This window comes from Tursiops truncatus, chromosome 8 (genome assembly GCF_011762595.2).
Source record: "Tursiops truncatus isolate mTurTru1 chromosome 8, mTurTru1.mat.Y, whole genome shotgun sequence".
NCBI lineage: Eukaryota > Metazoa > Chordata > Mammalia > Artiodactyla > Delphinidae > Tursiops > Tursiops truncatus.
Window position 1 is genome coordinate 19,148,417 of NC_047041.1, and position 26,255 is coordinate 19,174,671.

Genomic DNA, 26,255 nt, shown 5'->3' on the forward strand with positions numbered 1-26,255 from the left:
CATGGGGTACCAGGTTGCTCCAAGGAGACCATGTGAACTCTCCTCAGGATGTTACAGAGGAGGATGGGGCCCAGATTAGAGGTGGATGGGGCCCGGAGGATGGGGCGTCTATGATCCTTTTACCTGTCTCTGCAGGAGTCGGCCCACATCTACTTGTTTGCTCTACTGGGCTGCCTAATGAACATTCTCCCAGCTGCAGTCTTGGGAAAGAACTGTGGTAGTGGAGTGAGAGACACAGAGAGAGAGAGAGAGGGAGTGTGTGTGTGTGTGTGTGTGTGTGTGTGTGTGTGTGTGAGAGAGAGAGAGAGAGTGTGTGTGTATGAGAGAGAGAGTGTGTGTGTGTGAGAGAGTGTGTGTATGTGAGAGTGTGTGTGTGTATGAGAGAGTGTGTGTGTGAGAGAGAGAGTGTGTGTGTGTGTGCATGATGGTGTATGAGAATGTGTGTGTGAGTGTGGGTGTATGAGGGACAGAGTGTGTGTGTGTGTGAGAGAGTGTGTGTGTGTGTGAGAGAGAGGGAGTGTGTGTGTGTGTGTGTGTGCGAGAGACTGTGTGTGTGTGTAAGAGAGAGTATGTGTGAGTGTGTGTGAGAGACTGTGTGTGTGAGAGAGAGTATGTGTGTGTGAGAGAGGGAGTGTGTGTGTGTGCGTGAGTGTGTATGAGTGTGTATGTGAGAGAGTGTGTGTGTGAAAGAGGGAGTGTCTGAGTGTGTGTGCGTGAGACTGTGTGTGTGTGAGAGAGTGTGTGTGTGTGTGAGAGAGAGAATATGAATGTGTGTGTGTGTGTGAGAGAGTGTGTGTGTGATGCAGGAGGGAATCTGTGGCAAGGGAGGAGGGTGGAAATACAAATCCTGACGTCCCACAGTTCCTGCATCCTACTTTGACTGCCTCCTTCCCTGGACTCACCCACCCTCTTCACCTTAGCACAGCCCCACACGGCTCTTGACACTACACATTCCTCCTTCCTGGGGCAGCCATCGCCACCAGAGAGGCCTGGAACAGAAGCCAAGATCTCTTCTTGACCAGCCAAGTTAGAACTGAGCGTACTTCCGTAGAGAAACCACGTAACCCATGGAGGTAAAGGCAGAATCCACTAGTCATTCCATATGGAATTCAGACGTACTGTGTGTTAAACTGGGTTTCATGGAGGAGTGACCACCATTGCTAGCCCAGGGAATGGATGTGAAAGCTTGGGTTTGAGTCCCGGCTCCTTGGGTAGGACACCTAATCTCTCTGTGCTCAATTTCCTCACTTGCATTATGGGGATAAAAATTAAATCTACTTCATAGGATTGTGACGAGGTTAAAAGAGGTCACTTATGGACAGTACTTTACATACAATGTGCTAGGCACATTATACGTGCTCACTTTGTGTTGGGTATTATTATTATTACTTTATGGAGCTGATATCTAAAAGAAGTTCCTAAAGACAAGTGATTACATGTTTCCAGGTTCATCCCCCTGCCACATACGTTATGCTTCATTCATATAAAACTAATTTTGATTCCCTCATTTATTCAAACACGGGTGTCTATTATATGCCAGGTGATGTTCTAGGCCCTGGGGGTATGCCTGTGAGTGGATCAGACACAGTCCTCGTTCACAAGTTCACATTCACCACAACATTGGCTCTTCCGGCCTCGACGCCTGTGTGGCCTGCCCTGAAAGGCTTGTCCACCTCTCCTGCATCTGGGAAACTCCCACTTGGGAAAAGCATATCATCTTCGAACACTTCTCTAACTTCTGTCACACAGGACCAGAAATCAAATCTTTTCTTATAAAACACTGTGCATATTGCTATTATGAAGTCATTATAATGGGTTATTAAAAATGTCAGCACTGATTATCTCCGTTAGCCTGTGAACCCACTGATGAGAACAGAGTGCATGTCATTCATCTTCGTAACCTGGGCAATGGCTGGGCCCACAGCTGGTACTCAAATGTTGTTAACTGACATCATCTATTATAACTTATAGGCTTATATGTTTATGTCCCTTTTTGTGCTTCTCAGGGTCAAAAGACCATATCTTACTCATCTCTGTAGCCCCTCGCCCAGCAACAAGGGCGCTTAGTAAATACTTGTGAAAATTAAGGAATACATCAACAAATGCATCTGTCTTTCATCTACAAAAACTTAAAATCACAGTGACTGGGGTAGATAAGCCAGAATCAGAGAAAAGACTGTCAAGAATATTTTCCAAGAAGTTTAGCTTCACTTTCAAGTATGTACAGTTAATTTAGACCAAACTGATAACCTGTTTCTAAGCCCATTAATTAATTGTCATTAATGAGTAAATGGGATGCATCTGGGATAGCGGGTCCAATTGCACATAAACGCTTGGTTTTCAAAGGTCTGTGTTTACAAACATCAATGAGTTCTCCTTATCAGGCTAAACAAGTGGGTCCCAGGCAGGTTCCCAAAGCGCAGGTGCTGGAACCACCAGGGAGCTGCATGCGCCAGGGCTGCCCCTGCGGTGTCTGTACTCCGGCAGCACCACGTACGGTGGACTCGCTTATCTGTGTTTTTAGAAAAGACGGGCAGACAGAGCTGAGAGCCACTAGGTTAAACATCTCTCTGCCACAAATTTGTTTGCAAAGTCAGGTCAAAGTGCATTTCAACTCTAAATGAACGGAAGTTAACTGAGTTTATAGAGACGAAGTGAGTAGAGCTATGGAGGTTCTTTTCATGACTTTATGACCCTGCTTCACACAGGCCAGGGAAAGAAGAAATGGAGACAGAGGCAGCCACTTGGTCACTTATATTTAGCAAGGGCCTATTCCGGAGTCTGGCGCTGTTTGGAATGCCAGAGATAAAGTGATGTGTAAGAGTGGAGGCAGGAGAAATAACTCCCCAAACCAGTATGTAAATGAGATGAGTTTAGGTACCAAGAAGGGCACTGGAGAAGAGATGGGTGGGGTGAAGATAAGGGAGATGCACTGGCCAGAGCAGGGAGGGAAGGAGTCACTGAGAAGCTGATCTGAGTGACGCACTGACATCTGGATTAGGGATGACACGAGGGCGGCTCACAGGGGATCTGGGGCAATGATATTCCAAGCAGAAGAAGCATCTAGTGTAACAGCCCTGAGACAGAGAACAAGCTTAGTGTGTCTGAGGGAGAAGAAGAGGGCTTCCGGGATTGGAGAGCTTTACATGTAGAGCACAGCAGAGGCATGATGAGGTCAGGAAGGGAGCCAGGGGCTAGCTCAGATCTGGCCTCTGTTGACGGCAGGGCGTCTGGATTTTATTCTGGTTGCAATAGGAAGCCACTGGAGGACCTGAAACAGAGCGGTGGCGCTTAAGGTTATTCTAGCTACTGTGATTGGGAGGCGCTGAAGGGGACCGATGCATGGCTTGGACTAGGGCCGAGGTGGTGAAGCTGGCAAGAAGTGGGGTAGGTTCCCAGGCAGAGTGGACAGGGTCTTGCTGATGGACTGTGTGGGGTAAGCGGAGCTGTGGCAGAGGGGTGACCTTGACCTCCCTGTCCTTACCGAAGACCTTGAGGTGGATGGACGCATCCTGCTCGCCGGCCTTGTTCTCGGCGATGCAGACGTACTCGGCCTCGTCGTTCTTGTCCACCTTTCTGATGGTCAGCTCAGAGCTGTCGTCGCTGAAGAGGTACTTCTCCTCCTCATTCTCTATCTGCTCCCCGTCCCTGCAGGGCACAGAAATGTAAACGACCGTGATTTTGACTACAGAGCTAAGAGGTTAATTTTTAATTGGTTTCCATAAAACGCGGACCGAGCCCACGCGAAAGACGGAATCTTCACAGAACGTTAAGACACCAAATTGTACTTCCTCGTGATTCCTCTACCCAAACCTCCAGTTCCGCCCAAGGGCTGCAAATTGCGCCCCCCCGAAATTCCAAAGAGAACCTCTGGTTCTGCCCCACAAACTGAAAATGAAGGAATCCAATGCACACACAAGGCAAGAGGACCTGACAGAAAAGAATCCATTCTGCACCCAGAGCTGACGCTCCCCAGCCGCCCACCCCTGTTCCCTCGGAACGCCAACGCAGGACAGGCCCTGCAAGGTCTCCTTCTCCACTAGTCGGCGATAAAAAGCACGAGCCAGTTTCTTACTTTGTCCAGCTCATGGTGGGTTCTGGGAAGCCTTCGGCATCGCACACCAGGGTGACGGACTGGCCGAGGTTGGCGGTGGCGTTCACTATGCTCTGTCTGGCCTGGACGGTGGGCGGCACTGAAGGAAAGAAGGACTGTCAGGGGTGGCGGGGAAAACTTGGAAGGACCCGCTGGCCTGGAGAAGAGGCACTTCCGGGAGACCCCAGGTCAGATGGTCAAGAGTCCTGGGCAGCTGCACAGTTACTGTAGGGGATCTAAGTTCAGGTGTGCACTAAATAATTACTGTAAACTGGATCAATAATTCATCTACAAATGCACATTAGTACTTTTCAACAATACATAGTATTGTTATACATATAACAATATATAATATTGCTTTTCAATAATACAGATTTAGAAGCTATATTAGTATGTTTCGTTCATTTTACAATGGTATTCTATTTACAGTGGCTATTCATCATTATATATTTTCTTAATCAATGCATACCAATCTTACAACTACCATGATTGATGGAACTTGACTTTCAAAAGGGGGCTCTTGGGCTTCCCTGGTGGCACAGTGGTTGAGAGTCCGCCTGCCGATGCAGGGGACATGGGTTCGTGTCCGGGAAGATCCCACATGCCACGGAGCGGCTGGGCCCGTGAGCCATGGCCGCTAAGCCTGCATGTCCGGAGCCTGTGCTCTGCAACAGGAGAGGCCGCAGCAGTGAGAGGCCTGCGTACCGCAAAAAAAAAAAAAAAAAGGGGGGGTGCTCTTGATGTTGGAAAAAATTAAAAACTGCTGCTTCTAGTGATTAAATGGTTAATACCAATTTGAAATGCACCAGCTCACCAAAGAGCGACATTTCTCTGGGACTGTCACAAACAACCCTGTGCACAAAAGATTTTTTACCAAAGGAACGAGAGGGGGAGAGTTTGGCAAAAAATATATATCCATATCCAAAGCAATTTAACCATGATTTACTTATTTTCTTAGTACTGACATTTCCTGTAAACATCTTGTAAATGTCAGATCGATTCCATGGGTGTGTTTGTTTGACACTGCAAATTAAGATTAATAAGCCCACGGACTAGGATTCTGACTGTTCTGAGGCCTGAATTGATTATAATATTTTCTTTGAAGACTGAACCAGGGGACTAACTTAACAGTTACAGTAACCTCAAGGACAGTAAAGGATGAATAAGAATTTACTAGTAAGCATGGGGCAAGTTTCTAGTGTTATAAGATAATGAAGGACATTGCAGAACCGCACTAAAAGTCCCCACAGTTGAGGGAGACCCAAAGACAAGTGTGTTTAAAAACAAACAAACAAACAAACAAACAAGACAAGGCAGAGGTTAGGGGTGGGCTGTGGGAAGGGGTGGACCCAGTTGCCACGGATGAGCCAAGGTTGTACCCGTGGAGAAAGCAGAACAGATCTCCTCACCATTCACAATGACCTGAATGTCCTTGAAGTTGATCTCCCCGCGTGCCAGGATCCTGCCTTCACAGCGGTAGGTGCCCTCATCGGTTTTCTTGATGCCCCGGATCTGGAGGTAGTTGTTGGTCAGGACTATGAATCGGACTAGAAGAGACAAGGCGCAGGTTCATCCAAGGATCAGTCAGAGGACTGTACCTACAGGCAGGTGGCTGAGCCTTTCCTTCTGCCTGCTTTCAGGCTTATGGGGGGGCGGGACCTGGGAGTGGGGAGAGGCTCTAAGCTGCAATAAGAAAATGTGGCCCTGGCTCCAACATAGAGCCAAGGGCAAAAGTCTATTGGAAATCTGTCTTTTTCCTTGGAGAGAAAGTCAAGCGCTTGAACATACAAGCTATAGACATGCAACATTTGATCTGGAAATGACATGGGGTTTGGGGACACTGGAATCTGAGTTTGGGCTAGAACGCCTCAGAAGCTGGTTCAGTGGCCCAGGGGAGAGGGCAGCTGCCAGGTCTCACCATCTTTTTTCAGGATGACATCTCGGCCTTTGTGTTTCCAGATGATGGTTGGGGGGAGGGAGCTGACCACATCGCACACAATCACGGCATCTTCCCCCTCCCTGAACTCCTGCGGGGTTGGCGCGTTCTTGAACATGAGCTTCTCTGGAAAAGGAACAAGAGGAGAGTGAGGGAAAACGGCTGGTTCTCCCACAAAGATCCCTTTTCACTGGCACCATACTGCTTGGATTCGAGTCCATATATACAGTGGTACCAAAGGGGGCCCGACCCATCACTTGGCCAAAGATGCAGGCAGAGCAGCTGGCACAAGGAGGGGAATATCTCACCCGTGTTCGGCAAATAGTGTCTATTCAAAGTGCTAAATTTATCACATGTTGTGCAGAAAAGGGTCTACAGAGGGGAAGGATTGTCTTTACCAAGGGTCTTCGCCATGTGCGATGGAGCCAATGAAACACAGTGCACAGGTAAAATGAACTGGTAGGACATTTATTCTACAACTAATAGGAGGGGCCACCAGTCCTTCCCTGGTCTCCCACTCTGTCTGGCATCCCATCCCCAGCCTGTCTACAGCAGAAAGAATTTTGAAGAACAAAACAGAAGAAAAGCAGGCTTATGGCAATAAATACTGTGACAATCAGTACTGTTCCATTGGCTGTCACCCATCATTACCCTGGCCAACAGGACAGATGCATGATAACAAGGTAATGAGGTGCCAGTGGGAACTACCCGCTCTGAGTGGCACAGAGTGTTCAGATAATAACCCCACACACCCCACCGAGCCTTTGCACTCCATTACCAGCAGGAAAAAGTGAAATAAGAGGGGATAAGCTGAAGTATACAACAGTCAGTCAGCCCTTGGGGAAGGGAGAGGGGAACCCACCCTAGTCCTCTGGGAATGGTGTAATTTCAGTTTAGAGAATGGAGGCCAGTGGGAGATAGCTGTGACCAGCATGAACACAGTTGTGAGTTCGGAGCTGGCCGAAGATCATTTAAAAACGTACTGCAGCTCTTAGCTTGATGCAGAAAAGACTTAGGGAAAAGGAGGAAAGGGGCCCTGTCAAGCCCTCAGTGGGTCCTCTACTCCATTCCACTCTCTTTGCTACCCATGTGCCTTCCCAGACAAAGGAGGGAACAGGGAACACAGAAGAAGGAGAAGGGGGAGGATCTTACGGAAGATCTTCACATTGACCGTGGCCTCTGACTCGGTACCATCCTCTGCAGTGACCACGCACTTGTAAATGCCGGCATCATCGATGTTGGCATTGTAGATGGTGAGGGTGGAAGAAGAGTCATCGTTCCACACCACCGAGATCCGCTGCTGGTTCGGGGTGAGCTTTTCTCCGTTGGGGGAGAACCAGGAGACGTCTTTGTCTTTGGCATCTCCTGCCACTAAAGAGGAAGAGATTATTTTCAAAACGCTGATGCTGAAAAGACAACGACCTCTCCAGGGTGACAGTGGGTACTCAGTAAGAGCTACTAAGCAAGAGCTCATCAGGCTTGATGACAAGGGGGGGCGGGAATGACCGTTGATGTTGGTGGTTTCTGCGTTTAATTGTTATGTCTGTAACAGTATTTGGGAAGAACTCAACAAACACTGGTGCTGGTATTTCTCATAGTGGTCCCATCCCTAGTGAGGGAAGAGAAGAGATATTTATTGGGGACCCACTGTGTGCCAGGCACTAAGCTAGGAGCTTATAACCTCACAGAATGGGGGGCAAAGGGAGTTGTATAGCTGGGATCTGAGCTCAAGGCTAGCTGGTCTGAGCCAACTCATCAGCTTATTTTCCAGGGCTTAGATTACGGTCTCTTAAGTGCAAGATGAGACGCTGGCTAGTTTTGGAGTGTAGACTCCAACCACTTTCATTCCAGCATCTGTCTGCACAAACTGGCATGACTGTCATTTCAGCACTCCCGTCTCAGAGAGGCAAATGCATCTGCCTAAATGCTGCAAAGAAGGTAGCCAGCATCGCCTCTGCGTCCTTTCCCCAGGCACCTTGGGATACAGCTGCTGAGCTGTCCAGACGCTGAGCTGGAACAAGGGCTCTGGGATCCCCAGACATGGCTTTGTCCTGCCTCTCCGCACAGCACCCTTCCCCAGCCCACACCCCCCGCCCTGCAAAGATGCTTAGTGTGGAAATGAAGCAGCCTTCCTTGCAGGGCCCATCATGTTTTCAATAAATATCGCTATTTGCAAGATGCGCTCTGGGCTCCACGGCCGCACGTCCAGATCATTTCAATTGCTGTAATGAAGGCAAAGCTGGAAGGAACACATCCAGCGGCCACCAGTCGCCTCATCTGGCGCCAATCATGACAGCATTTCAAGGCCCCTCCCCGCCGAAAGCGACTTGCTCAATGCCAGTTTACACCTAGCTCAGCTCTTTCCTGGTCCTTTCATGTTCCAAATCCCAGGCATGTCACATACAGAGACTCCAAAGCCTCATAGGAAGCCTTTCCTCCACAGGACATTTACTGATAATTAGCTGAGCTGTGGAAAGGGAGGCATATTTTCTAAACAAAAGACAAGGACACCAGGTCCAACAAATTCTAAGCTCTGGTTGGGGCAATGGGACAGAATATTGGAATTCACTAGCGAGCTGGGAGACCCAGGGCACCTGTCCTCACAGCAAAGAGAGGTACTGGCACTCAGTTTTCTTTCAGGCACTCTTTAGGCCTTCTTGGATTTTCCTGCTCTGAGGGATTGTAATAATCCGTACACTGACCCACGGAAGCATTCTTTCTGCACCAGCCCTGCTCTCCAGTGTCATTCATGGGACTCTGGACGTACACAGCGCAGGGGGTCTGGGGGCTGTGCTGACTTCCCTAAGAAAATCCCTAGACCTCCTCCATCACGAAGCAGAAGTCCACACAGCACATTTCTCTGTCCTGGGGCAGCCTTGGTAAGGGAAGGAAGGAGCACTTCCCTGGCTCTCTGGTCACCCTGAGAGCCTGCCACAGGGTGACCCAAGATTCCAGGCGTACTGCGATCAGCTGGGTAGACACAGCCGCTGGCTCTGCTCTGAGGGGTGGGTTTCCTGAAATGCGGTGTGACACGGGCACTTGCCTTGGCATAGGAAGAATTTGGACTCTCCGACGCTGATTTCCCCTTGGCTGGGGACAATATCCACCTGCAGAGAAACTGGAAAAGACAATGTCCACTTTAGACACGCGTTTGGATTTCTGAGACAGAAACCAGAGCTCTGATTCAAAAACAGTCTCCCTGCTCACATCAAGAAAGAGCGAAGAGAGGTTGTCTGGGTTTTGAGAACTTGTTACCAGAGTTCCTCATGCCGAGGCCAGGAGTGGACAGGGTCCAGGCCATTCCCTGTGGAATGGGAATATCCTCTAACAGACAGTGCAGGGTCCCTTGGAAGATCTGGGGGTGACCTCTGCGCTAAAGGTTTCTGACCCTTTGAGAAGGCTCAGAGTCCTGCTCCAAAGAGCAGCACGTCTGGGATTCACGGCAACAGCAGCCCAGCCATTTCCATCAACCTGCAGCATCCCCACAGCTGTGTTAAGAGGGAAGCCTGCCGCTCCACAGCCCTGCACAGGGTTTCCTGCCACCTCCCCACGCCACGGAGCTTAACCACGACGGGGAAGGATTCAAGGTGAAGATCCAAGCTGATTTTGAAGCAGGGGATGCCAAACAAACGCTCACCTTACCTCACGACTATAGGACCAATACACCTCTTTGCATAAGAGGAGAGAGCAATCAAACATCGTCACCCCAAGTCGTCAGTCAACTCTTCTGAAATGCTGGAGTCTGTGCCCTACGGTCCCCTGAATCTCTTGGCCACTGCACTGCAATATTGGAATATCTATACGCTCCACTCCACCCATAAGACAAAATACATTGCACCAGATCTCACAGATTCCTGTATTCATGGAGTTCCTCGTTGATCTGCTTAGAGCAGATAACTGTTCTTCATGTAAATATACTTTTAGGGTAGGAAAAATGCTGTCATTCATTGGGATTCAACTTCCTTCTGCCTTTCCTCCTCTTAGGTGAAGTAAATCTGCAGGCTAAAAGCTAAGGGACGTTTGGTTCAATGCGTGTAGCTTCTCAAAGGCGGTACAAAGGAGGGGCCTGAACAAAATAGACCGAGTAATAGAGACTCAGCTAGCCATTCCTTCTAACAGCCATTTTCTCTTCACAGTAGAACTGAGGGAATGCTCGTTGCCATGGTGATAGCCTTGCAGAGCTGCTGTGGGTCTCAGTCTGCGCTCATTTGATGAAGAAGCAACCATGGTTGTGCTCAGTGGAACAGAGAGATCAAAGGGCCTGCTTGGGCGGGGAAGGGGGAGCATGGGGGCAACTCAGCTCTCAGGGGCGCAGCCTTCCTAACTGTCCTACAGACAAAGCAGCCCATGGAAAAACCCAGCAGAGGCTGCAGAGAAAGGGATGGTTCGGTGGGACAGGATCGGAACAGGGGAGGAGTCAGGGTAATGGTGAGGAATCGGGAACAGGCTGGGAGAGGATCCTGAGGGATCCACTGTGAGAATACGAAGTGGGAGTCCAGAGGCTTCCAAATGCTGGTTCAAAAGAAATAGTATAGTAACTGAAGGGCAGCCTGTCTCTCCCTCAGTCAGTTTGCTGCTGATGACTCATTGGGGCCCGAGAATGGAATTCTTCCTGAGAACCGTGAAATGTCTTCCCCTACCTTTCCTGAATTTCACCCATAGTGCACAGAGCTGCAGTGGAATACAATGCCGGGGCCACGGCACCCGGGGGGCAGGAGTGCCCGGCGGTGGCAGGTTTCTCCCATCACTCTCTTCTGGATGGAATCAGGGTCACTGAGTTCTAACCTGAGGGAGCCGAAGGGGTCCGAACCATCACTATGTCCCGCCTCCTGATTTTCCAGGTCAGAAAAGAGAGGTAAAGTGACTTCCCTAAGGTCACATCTAGTGAGGACCAGGGTGGCCCCAGAGCCCAGGCCACCTGGTTCCCAGGTACGTGTTCTTTCCATTACGTAAGGCTGTCTCTACGAGTAGGGGATACAATGTTTCCACTCAGTTTAACAGATAATCCTGCCAAGCTGAGGCACTACCTTCAGGTGCACGTCCCCTAAGAGAACAGAGCAAGCCCGCAGTATTTGGGGGAGTGCGGGGCCTTATAGAGAGGGCTACAGGCCAGGGCCATCCATCTTAAGGCCAACCAGGACCTTTGTGACCCCTGCCTGTGGCTCACGTTGCATGCAACAACAGCCCTGTGAAGCCCAGAAGCTGCGCCGATGCCATCTGTCACCTAAGTAATGGTCCTTTCTGGAGTTTACTGGGGCATTCTTTAGAGAATTACAGGCATACTTCTGCCTGGAAAGTTCACTGGCCCATATGCTGTGTATTAGCAGCCAGCTTCAGCATATGGATCCTGTTACTCTCACAGAGCCCTTACTGCTTTGAGAAGGATTTTCTTATCCCAAGTGAAAAAACAGCCTTCATTTTTTTTCAGCTCTTTTCAAACAGAACATGACTCTCAAGAGGGAGGAGAACACGGCAAGGCTGAAAAGTTTCCATACTCAAATGTGGCCAGTATCTATCTTTGGGCCAAGGAGAGAAGTGAGAAATGAGAATTACAAAGGAAGTCCCGGCTTCACCAGATCCCATGCACACATTTATCATCACAGAGATTTTTTAAAGAAGAGATATCCATTTAGACGCCTGACCTTTTGCACACATGGAAAAGATAGTGATTTCTCCTTCTAGACGCCAGTCAAAGCCAGGTCAGAGGAGCCCCAGACTCTCTGAAAAGTCAACGCTTGGATGTTTTCCACCGAAGCACAATGGCTGATTATTCTTCTCCAAATGCAAAACCTTGAATTATTAGGTTTAATAACGGTAAGTGGAAATCCTGCTCTAAACCCCAAACTCTTTCCCTTCACTTCTTGTGGCCTTTTCCTTTATTACTGTATTAGTCCTCTCACTGCTCCCAATAAAAATTCCTGCCTCGACTCTCACCTTTCTCCAGTCGCAAATATAACTGAAATTTCCTCACCAGGCCTACCTCGGACCCTTTAGAGCAACTATGAAAACACTCCTCCCAGAAAAAGTATCTCATTTCTTCCTTTGCAGAAACATTCTCTGCAGAAACATGGTGTGTCATCTTAGATGCATCCAAAACACACGCTTATAAACACAGGTAGTTGGACCTGGCTGGGACCCAAGGGCAGGCTTTCAGTGTCCTCCCATAAGGACTCATCCCCAAGGCCTCTGGCAGCCAGGTCACACTTTCTGGTTTACAAAGCACACTTTGTTCCTTCACCTGAGGCTCACGACAATTCTGGGGTATAAAAAGGCCGATACTCTAGTGCCCGTTCTACAAAAGAGGGAATCAAAACTCAGGGAAATGAAATAACTTGCCCAGGGTGACTCAGCTAATAAGTAGTAAAGTCAAGATTAAAAGTCATCTAATTTTAAGGCTCCAGCTCTTCCTCCTGCATTCCATAACTACCACTAATCTTTTCTTGGCCTCCTAATGGGCTCGTTATTGTTATTACCTATTAGTTACCATTTGCTCTCTTTCTAAATTATGGGCTAGAAAGAGCAGAGTGTACAAACATCTTATTATCAAGTTGCTGCCATCATTTCTACTCTAGTTAATTATAACTGGCCTCTCTGTTCACAGATAACCATAGCATTATAATTCCCATTTTACAGATGGGGAAGTGGAGGCTCAGAGACCTAAGTAATGGTAATAGTGGGGTCAAGATTCAAAGCCAGGTCAAATGCATCCAAAGCCCCAGCCATTTCTCCCACACTGTTCTATCCCTTGTGAACAGACAGAAGAAGCTTCTCTTGAGAATGGAATGAGTCCCTTCTCCATGTCTCATTTATAAAGTAAAATAACCCCATGAGAGATGTATATGTTTCAAAATGTGTTTTCTACTTAAATGTATTTTTTAAAAAGTAATGCCTTGTTCTGAAAGATATGCCAACTTGTTTAGCAAACAGCTTCAGGTTGAGGTAGAAGTTTTGTGATTCCCAACTCCCTAGCAGAAGTAAGCTGTAAGTCTTAGTTGCTGAGAAAAAGGAATTAAAATTTCAGTTCTAAAGATGCTAAGGCACTTATCAGAAGAGGTGGGATCTTACCAAAGCAGAGCAACAGAAAAAAATTATTCTCATTTCAAAAAGGAACTCATAGATTTCATCTGAGTCAGGAACTTCTTGCAGCAGTTTAATTTTACGGTTCTTTTCAGATTCTTATGTGCTTGAGGAAGTAGGAGCTGAAAGCAGAAATTGAGCCCAGGTCTCTCCCATAGCTAGTTGACAGTACTTTCTTGTTAAATGGTTATAAAGACACTGGTTCCTGAGGAAGGCAGACTGCAGAGATGCAGCAGGCCCAGGGCCAAGGTAGGTACACCTGAGGACCATGTTCTGGTCACCAATTTAAGAGATGGGTGAACGACAGAATCAGATCAATGACTATGCATCAGATAAAGAGATTTTCCAAAACCTATTTAATAACGGCTAAGGATTTTTGAAAAAGGCATCAAAGTCTAGTTCTACATTTATTTTCTCAGCTATTGTTCTAGAAGTGAGCCTTAAATATCACTATACTTAACCACTTTAATGGAGACTTATTTTTTATTTTTCAAAGTATACTAAAGTGTCTTTCATTTGACGGTTCTGTGGGAAATCCAGATGTTGGAACCAGAAGTGTGATAACCGAGGCACCCCCGCTTGCCTAGACAGTCTGCTCTCATTGTTAGCAAAGTACTCGAGGGAAGATAAAGGGCAACTTCATTGATAAACCAAAGAAACGCAATGAATGTAAAACTGAGACTCAAATGGCAGTCCTGTGGCGTGGGGAAGGCCATGGACTCTGGGCCAGCCCTCAGCTCTACCGCTTCCTAACCAAGTGTAATCCTGGCCAAGTTATTTAACCTCTTGGTGCCTTTTTCCTAATCTGTAAAACGGGGAAAAACAGAACCCTTATCATAGGGCTGTTGGAAAGATTAAATGAATTAATACATGTACAACAGTCTCTGGCACATAATACGCATTTTATACTTGTTGTGTATTATTATTATTAATAAGCCTCTATCAACAACACTTCCCAAGGAAATTATTTTGGTTACTATTTTTGAGAGAAGCTATGTTTCCCTTTATGGTGTTAAATAAAGTCAACTTCCTGAATGATCCATGTGTTGGTCAGGTGGACCGATTCCACTCTCCACATTACTTGAAGATATTTAACTTGCCTGTCAGAACTTTATTGGTATAAAAGATGACTGAATTCAAAGCCAAATAAACAATAATGTAGGCACTCTAACCAAGTCACTTCACCTCAATTTTCTCATCTGTAAAATGGGGATGATAATAAAACTGAGGTCTTGTGGTTGGACTGTCTCACGGTTAAGAAGTCAGGATCTAGAGTCAGAGAGGCCTGGGTCCAAATTCCAGCTCAGATACGTAGTAACTGAGTTCTCAGGAGAGTTTCAGGACCTGTGATTCCACATTTGTAGATGGACATAACAACTCAATCAATCTCGCAGGGATGTTGAGATGATATAGAGAAGTGATGTATGTAAAGTTCCAAACACAAGGTCAGGCTGTGCTGGTTGTCTTTTAAATGATAGCACATACATGATAGTACTTTGAACTCACACACACACACATACACCACCCCCCCCAAACAAACAAAATCCCCAATAATGCTTGTAATGAGAATGAGATAGCAGGAACCTCTTGTAGACTACTGGATTCAATTGTCCAGAATCTATTAAGGTGTGTGTGTGTGTGTTTATCTATGTGTATGTATGGGAACATCCACTGAAAGCATAGATAACAGTGTGTGTGTGTGTGTGTGTGTGTGTGTGTGTGTGTGTGTGTGTGTATGAATAGAATAATTCAACTTGTCAGATTTCTACTGTTGCAAGAAGCAGCTGGACATAGGTAACTTTTCTCATTTTGGGAGAGAAAAATGAATAAACAATTAAGGATGACAAAGGCGTCTCACCCATTCCTGACATGTGAGTCTCACAATTCTGGCTTGAGCTACTGTTGACAGCAGCTGGGTAGGAGAAAACGAGGTGGACTGTTTTACTTTCAAACATTAACCCAAAAGTTATATGTCAGTTTAAAGGAACTATAACATATATGCTTAGAGATTTTGGCTTCTGGTTCTGTATAATGGCATCATAATGGAAGACCATATTCTGATTGCCACTGGAAGCATCCTCCTTGTCTAAAGCTAGTTCATAGCAACAACCAAAATCATCTAAGAGTCATACTCAGGGGTGCCAGTCTCTTGGTCAGCCTAGCTAGGGCCCCATCTATGTACATGCTGGGAATCCTATGTAATTCCCATTTAAACCTAAACACCCAGAAATCACCTAGCTAGGGTTTCTAAGCCAACTGAGACAAGTTAGGACCAAACCCTTGGGAAACCCTCTGTGTGTAGTCCTCACAGGACCCTGGGCCCCTGGCTTCTCCTAGTATATCAGCCAGCCTAGAGAGTGAAGGAAGCCCTCAAGAAAGCTGTGGTCGGGCTTCCCTGGTGGCGCAGTGGTTGAGAGTCCGCCTGCTGATGCAGGGGACATGGGTTCGTGCCCCGGTCCGGGAGGATCCCACATGCCGCGGAGCGGCTGGGCCCGTGAGCCATGGCCGCTGAGCCTGCGCGTCCAGAGCCTGTGCTCCGCAACGGGAGAGGCCACAACAGTGAGAGGCCCGCGTACCACAAAAAAAAAAAAAAGAAAGCTGTGGTCTTCCCTGGTTGACAACACCAGCACCAGCAGACTTGCAAGAGCAGAACTCAAGACTGGAGAGGGAAGGGAAGGGGGCTCTTGGTGGTGGTGGTGGTGGGTCCATGGTTTATGCCTTTTGAATGGAGAAACCAGAGCTTCTATATGAAGGCAAACCATACAGAGAAGCTGTAGATAAGATACAGACTTTTCTAAACCAAACTCACTTAGTTCATATACCAAGCAGGTTTCCAAAGCCTATCATTTTAATAAAGCCATCAAAACTGGACAATGTCTCATTACAAAACTGATGCAATGACAATTCCTGGTGAAAATTCTCTTTAACCTCCTCAAATCTCAGGACTCTTCCAGAGTGATGGGGGGAGGTACGCAGAAGGTGAATACGGCTTCAGAATTCTTCAGCTTTCTATGCAATATGATAACATAGTTGATATTATAGTATTATGCTAAGGAAGAAAAAGTATTGAGCGTCACTACACAACTGAGGCCTAGATGGTTAATCTGATATCCTGTTACCCCAAATAAACTATCCTATGAAATTCTGGTAGCCAACCAACAGAAACCAACTTGCTAGAAGCAGGAGGCTCTATTTCTTAGCATAATAAATTATATGAGCTGCTGGGAATCAGGAATAACTGGGTTCTGGCCCTGTTCCACAGGGCTGGCTTCACATCAGAACACACAACCAAGGCAGATAACGGCTTCAGCTCTCTTGGCCTCCTGAGTTCCCTGGGTCAAATTAACATTTCATTAGTTCTGATCGGATGGCTTAGTTTTATAGAACTAAATCAGTGGTTTCAAACCGTGGTTGTTGTCCCCATGAACTACTTAGAAGCTAGAAAACTTGACTAATGTCACACAGTGTCCTCCTGCTTCTGGTTATAAGACAAGAAGATCTACGTGGTGGTTTGATCTGCTCAGATGTGATAGATTCACGCTATCCCCCAGGCTGTCACTCCCACAGCTAACCCCCGCCCCCAGAAAGTACACAGTTCCTACTAGGAGCACTCTAGAGCATCTTGTAACAGGGAGTCAGAAGAAATGACTCAAAGGGATATTAGTCGAGCACGACCCAAACAAATTCCACACCACACCCCCAGATCAGACGCAGGAGAGAAGCCAGCCGAACTCTGATGAAAGGAGCTGGTTGGTTTGCTTGTTTTTATAGAGGATCATAAAGGAAGGAGACGCATTGAAGAATTTACTTAATTTTTTTTTTCCCCAAAGCAGCAATAAAGTCAGAAGGAGTCCCATAGAGCCTCAAAAGGGCCAGATTCCAGGCCAGGAGTGAAATCCTTTCGGAGTGGGCATTCGTACTGTCTCCTATAGTCCACAAGGGGTGAAGGCAGGAATGTTCCACAGCCTCCACCCAGGGGAGCACCCAGCTGACGGCATGAGTGTGTACCAAGAGGCAGCAAATGTGGACTCGTTACACCCTGACTTCTGTCTTCTACTCTGTTGGATTGATTCATAGCCAGCGTTTTAGAGCTAACATTTAGTAACAAAGAAGCTTAGAGCTGGGGGGACCTGACATATAATCTCCAACCCCTTCATTTCACAGATGGGAAACACAGGAGCAGAAGTCTAGGGTCCCTGCCGCAAAGTTCAGGAACCACGAGGTTGGGCCCAGGTGCTGACTGCTGACTTGAGGCCTCTTCTTGCTTCTGTGTCTCATTTGCTTTGTGTGTTCCCAGTAGCTATTTTGCCAACTGTTTCCTCTTGCCTGGTTTGCCCTGGTCTCACCTCTGTCCCCAAAGAGCAAGAGTCATCACTTGGAGAGACTGGCTCTATTACGTGCAGGTAGAAAAGCTGGACAAACAGCTGGTGGTCTACCTTCCTGTCTGAAGCCCATTAAAATATCTGGTGCTGCCAACACCAGCCCACTTTTTAACAGAAGCTCTGGTTCCCTGCTTCCTTTTCATAATCTTTCTTTAAATAAATTTATTTATTTTTTTCTGTGTTGGGTCTTTGTTGCTGTGCACAGGCTTTCTCTAGTTGTGGCGAGCGGGGGTTACTCTTTGTTGCGATGCGTGGGCTTCTCATTGTGGTGGCTTCTCTTGTTGCAGAGTATGGGCTCTAGGCATGTGGGCTTCAGTAGTTGTAGCATGTGGGCTCAGTAGTTGTGGCCCGCGGGCTTAGCTGCTCTGCGGCATGTGGGATCTTCCCGGACCAGGGCTTGAACCCGTGTCCCCTGCATTGGCAGGCGGATTCTTATCCACTGCGCCACCAGGGAAGTACCCCCTGCTTCCTTTTCAGACTGTCCTTCCTGCTGTTTCCCTTTTCCTGGCAGACTGACTGCCAGCCAGCACTTTGCCTGAAGCTGAATTATCGAAACATAGGGCAAGGATGCAAATAGATGTTTGGAACTCAGCTAAGCTTCTCTAGATAAACAACATAAAATGTATCAACCTGCCCCGATAACCCAGGCCTTCTTAGTAAACGGCTGTGTGCGCTTTGATAGCTGCCAGGATGCCCCTGGCAATGTTTCCTTAGGTCTGCTCTTCTGAAACCTTGCCTTGACAAAATGACTCATCCAACTTCTCTTCTTCCGGCTACAAAAAGGTACTGATACAAGGCGGATGGTTTCTCTCCCTCCCAACAGCTTTTGCCAACATGGCAAGAAGTTGGAATTATATCTTCCAATATTTGTCCAGCTGTTGTTTGCAGATGTTATATTCTTTACACCCAGAAAATAGAAATTTAGAGAATGCTGGCATGCAACTTCATCCAGAGAATTTCAAATCCTGCCCGTGTCTTTCAAAAATGTCTTATGTGATCATAGCTTTAAGCACATCTGGGCTATTGAAGATACAAAGGCTTATAATCTCTTAAACAACCAGTGCAAAGAATTGTTAAATTTAGTTTCTGTCAAGTGAAAAAATCACACTCTCAAACCAAGATATATTGTTTATATAGAGAGAGTGATTATTTTGTGCCAGTGCCTGTCCTAAGCACTTCATTGAGTTCAAGTAATCCTCATAACAACCCTATGAGATAGGTACTATTATTATCCTATTTGACAGATGAAGGAACTTAAGAACTGAAAGGGTAACTAATGGCCCAAGGTCACAAAGCTAGTAAGAGGTAGAGCCGAGATTTGAACCCCAGGCAGATCCAGCCCCATGGCCCTTGATCTTAAGTATGTATTAAAATTGGTTTCAAAAACCCTGAGAAAACCATAATTCAAAAAGAGTCATGTACCAAAATGTTCATTGCAGCTCTATTTACAATAGCCCGGAGATGGAAACAACCTAAGTGTCCATCGACAGATGAATGGATAAAGAAGATGTGGCACATATATACAATGGAATATTACTCGGCCATAAAAAGAAATGAAATTGAGCTATTTGTAATGAGGTGGATAGACCTAGAGTCTGTCATACAGAGTGAAGTAAGTCACAAAGAGAAAGACAAATACCGTATGCTAACACATATATATGGAATTTAAGAAAAAAAATGTCATGAAGAACCTAGGGGTAAGACAGGAATAAAGACACAGACCTACTAGAGAACAGACTTGAGGATATGGGGAGGGGGAAGGGTAAGCTGTGACAAAGCGAGAGAGAGGCATGGACATATATACACTACCAAACGTAAGGTAGATAGCTAGTGGGAAGCAGCCGCATAGCACAAGGAGATCAGCTCGGTGCTTTGTGTCCACCTAGTGGGGTGGGAAAGGGAGGGTGGGAGGGAGGGAGATGCAAGAGGCAAGAGATATGGGAACTTAAGTATATGTATAACTGATTCACTTTTTTATAAAGCAGAAACTAACACACCATTGTAAAGCAATTATACTCCAATAAAGATGTAAAAAAACCAAACAGTCAACTTTCGTGAAAAAGGGGTTGCTCTTGTGCTGGATGAACTGGGAGACAAGTACATAAGTAGAGAAAAACACCATCTACTCTTGGATGTACTGATTCTGAACAGGGGCTGGAAACAGGTTGCTTGAATTCTGAGCCTGCCACACCACACGCCTCTCCCTGCTGCAGCCCTGCCTTTGCCCCTGAACTGAATCCTTCTAGCCCCTCTGCTTGCCACCAATGGGTCTGGCCTCCATGTATCCGGCAGCCACCAGAGCTCAGTATCAGTGGTGGCCACCAGCAGGGATCAAGCAGAGGCTGTAAGTGGGACTTTCCCATCTATGGGTCACTCCTGATCCCCCAATTTGGACTCTGGATAAGCCGTATCATGCCTTATTAAAATGTGAGTGTTAGGGCTTCCCTGGTGGCGCAGTGGTTGAGAGGCCGCCTGCCGATGCAGGGGACACGGGTTCGTGCCCCCGTCTGGGAAGATCCCACATGCCGCGGAGCTACTGGGCCCGTGAGCCATGGCCGCTGAGCCTGCGTGTCCGGAGCCTGTGCTCCGCAACGGGAGAGGCCACAACGGTGAGAGGCCCACGTACCGCAAAAAAAAAAACAAAATAAAACAAAACAAAAAAAATATGAGTGTTAGAATTATTCTTTGCCGACACAAGTTGTGACTGGCTCTTCGCTCCTCTGCAGGGTGTGCATCTGAACCGGATTAGTCATGCAGCTCCTCGGCCAGTGTTCTCTCAAAGCACTCACTCTCCTTAAGAGGCCATCTGGAGAGCACCATGGTAAAGAGATTCTTATTAGAGGTCACGATCTCTTCTGCAGGATAGAGAGTCCATTCCCTATTCCCTTGGCCACTGTCACCCCTCATCAGACAGTACCTGACCTGTTGATTAATACATAGAACCATATTACACAAAATTTTGAAGGAGATAGAACAGAAGAAAACTCAGCCACTTAATAATCATTTTACAAATAGTATATCCATTATCTGGGAAATAATTGTATTACTTTCTTGAATTAGAGAACGAATAAGAAAGCTGTCACTGGCACCATTAATTAGGGTAAGCGCTGAAATGCGATATCTGTCACTATGGCTTACCAGGAACTTAGAAGTGAGAGCAGCCCCAGCCCAGGGGGGGTGGCGGAGGGGCAGCGGCAGACGGCGGCCGTGGGGTGGTCCTGGCACATCTGAAGTACATCCCGGTTCTGAGTCTGTGGTACTACATCTGCCAACCTTAGGATCCAACCATCCATACAATTACAGAACATTACTTTCTGATTTTCAGTTAAAAAGTCCTTTGGCTACATTTGTGGCCTCCTTCTGTCTTCACACAGTGTGATTTCAGGGACCCAGAAGAGCCCCCAGGGATTCTCCCAGCCCAGGCTGGTGACTGACACGACATTTTCATTCTTGGTACTTCTACCTTCTGCTCTACGTTGCTATCAGTCTTTCCAAGTTATAATGAATCAGTGATGTGGACAGAGTTTGTTGGGAGGGCTGGGAAAATGGTCTGCGGGGTAGGAATAGGGAGTTTGGGATAAAAAACAACCAAACACATAACATTCCCCCTCATCTTGGTAGCTGAGACCTTCCACGTGTGTTAATTATGCTCCTTTCTTGCCCATGATAATGCTACAACCCTAAAGAACTGCCAGTAAGTCATACACATTCAATATGGAGTGAGACCATTAGGATGTATCCCTTACAGTTCTTTTGCTTGGGTTTTGTTTTTGTAGTAGGGTTTTTATTTGAGCAACCATCACTAAATTCTTTCATTATTCACTTAGACTCCTTCCCTCGCCCAATCCAAACCCAACTGTCCTTGACAAACTCACTTTGCTTTATCCAATAGGCAGGAGAGCCTTTGAATCCCAGTCTAAGAAATCAAAGACCGAAAGATTAAAGGGAGTCCCCCCCATGGCACCACGTCGTAATGGGCTTATCAAAGCCCATTTCAAGTTCAAGGACTGAAATGAGTGGGATCCCAAGGAGCCAGTTCAAAGGTCAGAGGCAAGTATGATGCTCACCCGTGAGAAACGAACACAGACCCATCTCATCTGATGGTGGCAGAATCTTTGTGGAAGGATTTCACAAAGGCAATGTTTCTTAACTTCCCCTTCAAGGTGACAAACTCTAGTTCTATGAGCAACTTTAAAACCAAGTAACTAAACCATTATTCCTGAATCCGTATCTAAATAAAAAGGAAAAACCTGCCAGGAGACAAATTCTCTTTAGGGGAGGTTTATGGGAAACTTCCTCTCAACTTCAGGAGACCAAACCCCTTTCCTGGCAATGGGGATTTAGTGTCCACTGTGATTCCTGCCTGCTGGTTCCAGTACCAAGTCTAACTAAGGGACTTGGGCAGGGCACAGGGGAGAAAATGTGCACACACACACACACGCGCACACACACACACACACACACACATACACTCACACTCCTTCCTCACATTGTGCTCCTGGACAGCAAATTCCCCTTGGGAACTAACTTTCGAACTTTCAAGATGATGTTAAGTCACAGTGACCAGGTAAAACTGGATTCCTTAAACTCAGGGCACCGACCACTGAATTTACAGTCAGTCTCCTCAGTGGCTAAACTTGCGAGTGGAAACGTTCGTTTCCACTCCAAACTGGACGGATAGCTACAGTCCCGAGGAGCCCCAACACTAGTGGCCATCTGCACATATTTCAATTGGCAGAGCTCACACATGATGATGCTGTTTCGTGCTGCGTGTAACTTTTAGTTTTCTTACGTCCCCACCAGAAACTCCCAAAACAAACTCCATGCTGCAGGGCTTTAACGGTGCAGACAGACAAGGCTGGAACCGTGGCTGCCTTAGAAGCAACAGTGCGTCTGTCTGTCGTCAGGATGACTAGGTCGTCCTGGGGGTAACTCAGCAGGTCTCTTAGCACCGTGGATCGTGACAGAATGGGCCACTCATTTCTCATGGACTGGGGTCTCCCCAACAGGCCTATCTTTTGTGTAATGGAGTCCCTGCCTTATTCCCCTCTCATCGTCTCTCTCCCCATCCCACCCCCAATTCTCAGGGTTGGCCTTCTGAATATTTCCATCAGACAGACAGACAGAAATCCTACACACCCAACGACAGCAACAAACTTTGGCCAAATAGAAAAAGCACGGATACATATGGATAGACAGGCCTCACGTTTGCATTATACCTTATTTTGTAACAAGGCCTTTATTTCTATAAACAAGTCATAGCTGTCAGCCTCACTATTGGGCCTTTAAAGGTGCCAGTATCTTATAAGAAAGCTATTAAACAGTAACAACCTGACAACCAAGTCTCCTAAAGGGACAGAATCACCAGAATAAATGGCTATAGAGCAAAAAGAGCTCACAATCCCAGCAGCACCCCCTAAACTCCCGTGGGGGCAAAGAGTCCACGTCTGAATTTCATCCTGCTCTCTGGAGGTATAAGCGATTACTCCCTCTTCCTCTTTTCTGTTATGGGGTCTACCCATAGATTTACATTTCATGAAGCATTTCTCACTGAGTCCGTTCAGGCCAGATGACACAATTTGAATAGTCTACGAGATATTACCAACACACACACACACCCCCCAAGATCCCCAGTCTGAACAATGTCAGTCTCAAAAGCCACTGAACTGTGAGTTACACGCCTGCTTCCTATGTAAGGCGAGGTGATGGTAACACCTCAGCTTTTCCCCAAACTTCTAGGTAGCTTTTAAAGCTGGAAAAAAAAAACAAAAACAAAACCTACCACATCAAAGACTCCTTGACCTCTATATCATCCTTTTTCACTGAACCCTTGCGGCGAGGCTATTAAGTGACCAAAATGGGCTCAAGTCTCAGGTTGGCCTTTGTCTTAGACCGAGACTTTTGTAACATCACAAGAGAATGACCCAGAGACCAAGATCTGAAATCAAGGGTACTGGGTCCAGTTTCCCCACAGGAAAGTCTGCTGGAGTCTGACTTATTCCTGCCTCTTAGCGAAAGGCCTTGCTAGACAGCTCAGAGATGGGGAACTCCCTGAGAGGCCAGGTGCCAGAGGCAGAGCCTCGAAGGTGAGAACGGGTCAAAGAAAAGAGCTGAGAACGGCAGTCGAGAAGAAAAGTGCCTTCAGGGGAGAGAAAAGAGATGGAACTGACTGGATGACATATTAGTGCAGTGTAACAAAGGCCTCGAAAGAGCCTCAGGAAGCAGCCACCCTACATGCTGATTCTTCTGCTTCTCACAGCCTTCCAGAAACCACCAACTGTGATGTAAGCTTCACAATCATGCCCTGCGTGAGCAGTCCCCTCCCTCCTGCTGTGTGCTCTGGACTCGGAGGCCATGCTGGGACCTTCCGGGAGACCCCAACTATGGGCACAGAGGACTGGCACAAACCAGACTGCACGGAGCACACGATGTTCCCTTACACTCTGCAAAAAGTGACACTGCTGGATTCTTTTCTTCCAGGGAAAATCAATCAGGCCCACAGGAGGGCTGATCCAGGGCTATCCTGGTCTTAACTGTTAAAATCTGGCCCCAGGATCCTCTAAGGCCATGGAAACCATAACAGAAGGGATCTAGAGGTGTAGAGGTGTGCAGGTCAGTCCCTCCTCCCTGTCTCCATAGCAACTAGCTGGCGCCTCCGTCACAGCCTCACTGTGTTATAATGTCGTAGCACCGGTTTCAATGACCGAACTCCGTAAGCACTGAGCCTTTGCATCTTCAGTGCTCAGCACACAGCCTGCCTTAACTGATGTGCTGAATTAACTAAAGATCCTTTTTTTTTTTTTTTTGCGTTACGCGGGCCTCTCACTGTTGTGGCCTCTCCCGTTGCGGAGCACAGGCTTGGGACGCGCAGGGCTTTTCTGAGGTTCACATGAGTCTAATGGTTCTGAAATGCATGGGATGCAGGAGTCCAGGCCCTGGAATAGTATCAGGTTACCTGCTTAAGAATCACCTGGATGCTTGTGAAAAATAGATTTCCTTACTGCACCCCTAAAGATACTGATTCCATACCTGCACTGGGGCCTTGAGATTTTAATTTTAAAACGCTCCTCAGATGATTTTGACATGTAGCCTAGTGAAGATTCTCTGGCCTAGTCAATAATCTACCTGGCATAACTGATGAATTGCAAACAATACTGAACCCACCTAAACTCTTCAAGGCCCTGCCTGAAGTTTTTGATTTTTATAACCATTCTTATGTTGTCCTGCTACCTGGCCATTTGTCACATTAAGCAATGTGACACAGCTCTGCAGAAAGTCCTATTTCATGCATGTCTTTTCAAGTTTGTCACATTAGTACTTTAGGAAGTATAACCCTATGCTCAAAACCAATAGACAAGTAAACATCATGTTTTTCTAAGAGCAGATATGCCTTGCAATCAAAATGGATATAATAATAAAGGACAGGAAATTACAACTGGGTACCACTGTCCTTAACATAGAGTTTGACATCCTTGGTTCATCTAGCCCAGGATGACAACCTGATGCTACACATGGAAGGTCTCAATCAGTGTCAGTGATCAGTTGAGCAATCTTGCTCTTGCTTTGCTAAGCAGGTCAGCCTGAATTGTTCCCTGTATGAGCCATGTCTATAGCTCTGCCCCCGCAGATGAATGTGCTGGTCACTAAGTGGATGTGGTGTGAGAAATCTATCCTGAAAGCTCAGAGCAGATCTTCGTTAACTGTAAGAGAAAAGAGAGGTGTGGGGGTGGGGGGGGACATGAAGCATCAGACACTATCTTCCTAAAATGAGACTTCAGGGTTCTGAAACAAAAACAGTCCTTAGAAATTTTGAATTGGCTCTAAATCATAAAACAAGATGAATTACTTCTATAGTAGCTTCAAAAGGGCCGTTAAAAAGTATACTCAGCCCTATCCGGCAGAAAGCATTCTGGTCCATGGTATAAGGAGCTACCTGCCTCTTACCTTCATTTTGTGATATTGATGAATTTTAAACCTCTACAGGACCATTTAGCAGGCTCTCAATCCCCTGCTGATGTGATAAAAGAAAACTCCCAATTGTTTCAAACAATTCCTGGCTGAATGCGTCTTGCTTTCAAAGCTGCAGGGTCCCAAGGATGAACGCTCTTCTTGTATGTAAAAGACGATCATTTCTTCTTAATATCACTATGCTTGCTCATGATTGTTTTCCTCTTCCCTACAGGCCTCACTTTAAAAGAAAAAGACATCTGGTGATTCACTAGCTCTTCCCCGAATGTGGAAATTCATAACCACTGCACAAACGCAGATGCCTTTTCCACCCAAATTATAGATCTTTCTGCCCTTTCAATGCGGATCTCCATGGCTTACATACTAGTCCCTACAAAATACTCCCACATGCAGGAAATATAGAAGAAAAAGTACGCATACATTTTCCTATTAACCCTTATGTTTCCTCTTTCTTAAACTATCCAGAGAAATTCAAACTACCCAGAAGAGTCTGTCGCCACTGCTCACTCTCCTGAGGACACTGAGGGACCCAAAGGGACACCCGGAGCACCACATGGGGACCTCATTTGCTTTACAAGTGGCCGGTGCACAGAAGAACAGGTAAGCCTCCAACACTCAACTTCTGGCTGGTTAAATAATTCGTAGCTGTAAGTTTCTTGGTCTTAAAATTAGAAATTGAAAACAATATTTAAGAGATGACTCAAATTAGAGGAAAAAGGGGAATAAAAGAAACACAGCAAACAGCTAGACGGTAAGCTACCTAGAGCGAGGTCAGGTCTTTTCTGCAATTTCAAAGTGT

The 26,255-nt window shown here is 46.7% G+C and overlaps 1 protein-coding gene across 6 annotated transcripts in view; it reads right to left on the bottom strand.

Annotated features, from left to right (window-relative positions):
• The window catches only part of NCAM1 (neural cell adhesion molecule 1), a 319,807-nt gene that overhangs the window by 56,626 nt on the left and 236,926 nt on the right, over positions 1 to 26,255 (bottom strand). For all 6 annotated transcript variants that reach the window (XM_033860448.2, XM_033860449.2, XM_033860451.2 and 3 more), the window contains 6 exon segments: positions 9,073 to 9,147; positions 7,182 to 7,400; positions 6,012 to 6,155; positions 5,503 to 5,640; positions 4,076 to 4,193; positions 3,485 to 3,648 (listed from right to left, as the gene is read on the bottom strand). In XM_033860448.2, coding sequence (XP_033716339.1) covers positions 3,485 to 3,648; positions 4,076 to 4,193; positions 5,503 to 5,640; positions 6,012 to 6,155; positions 7,182 to 7,400; positions 9,073 to 9,147 — 858 coding nt within the window.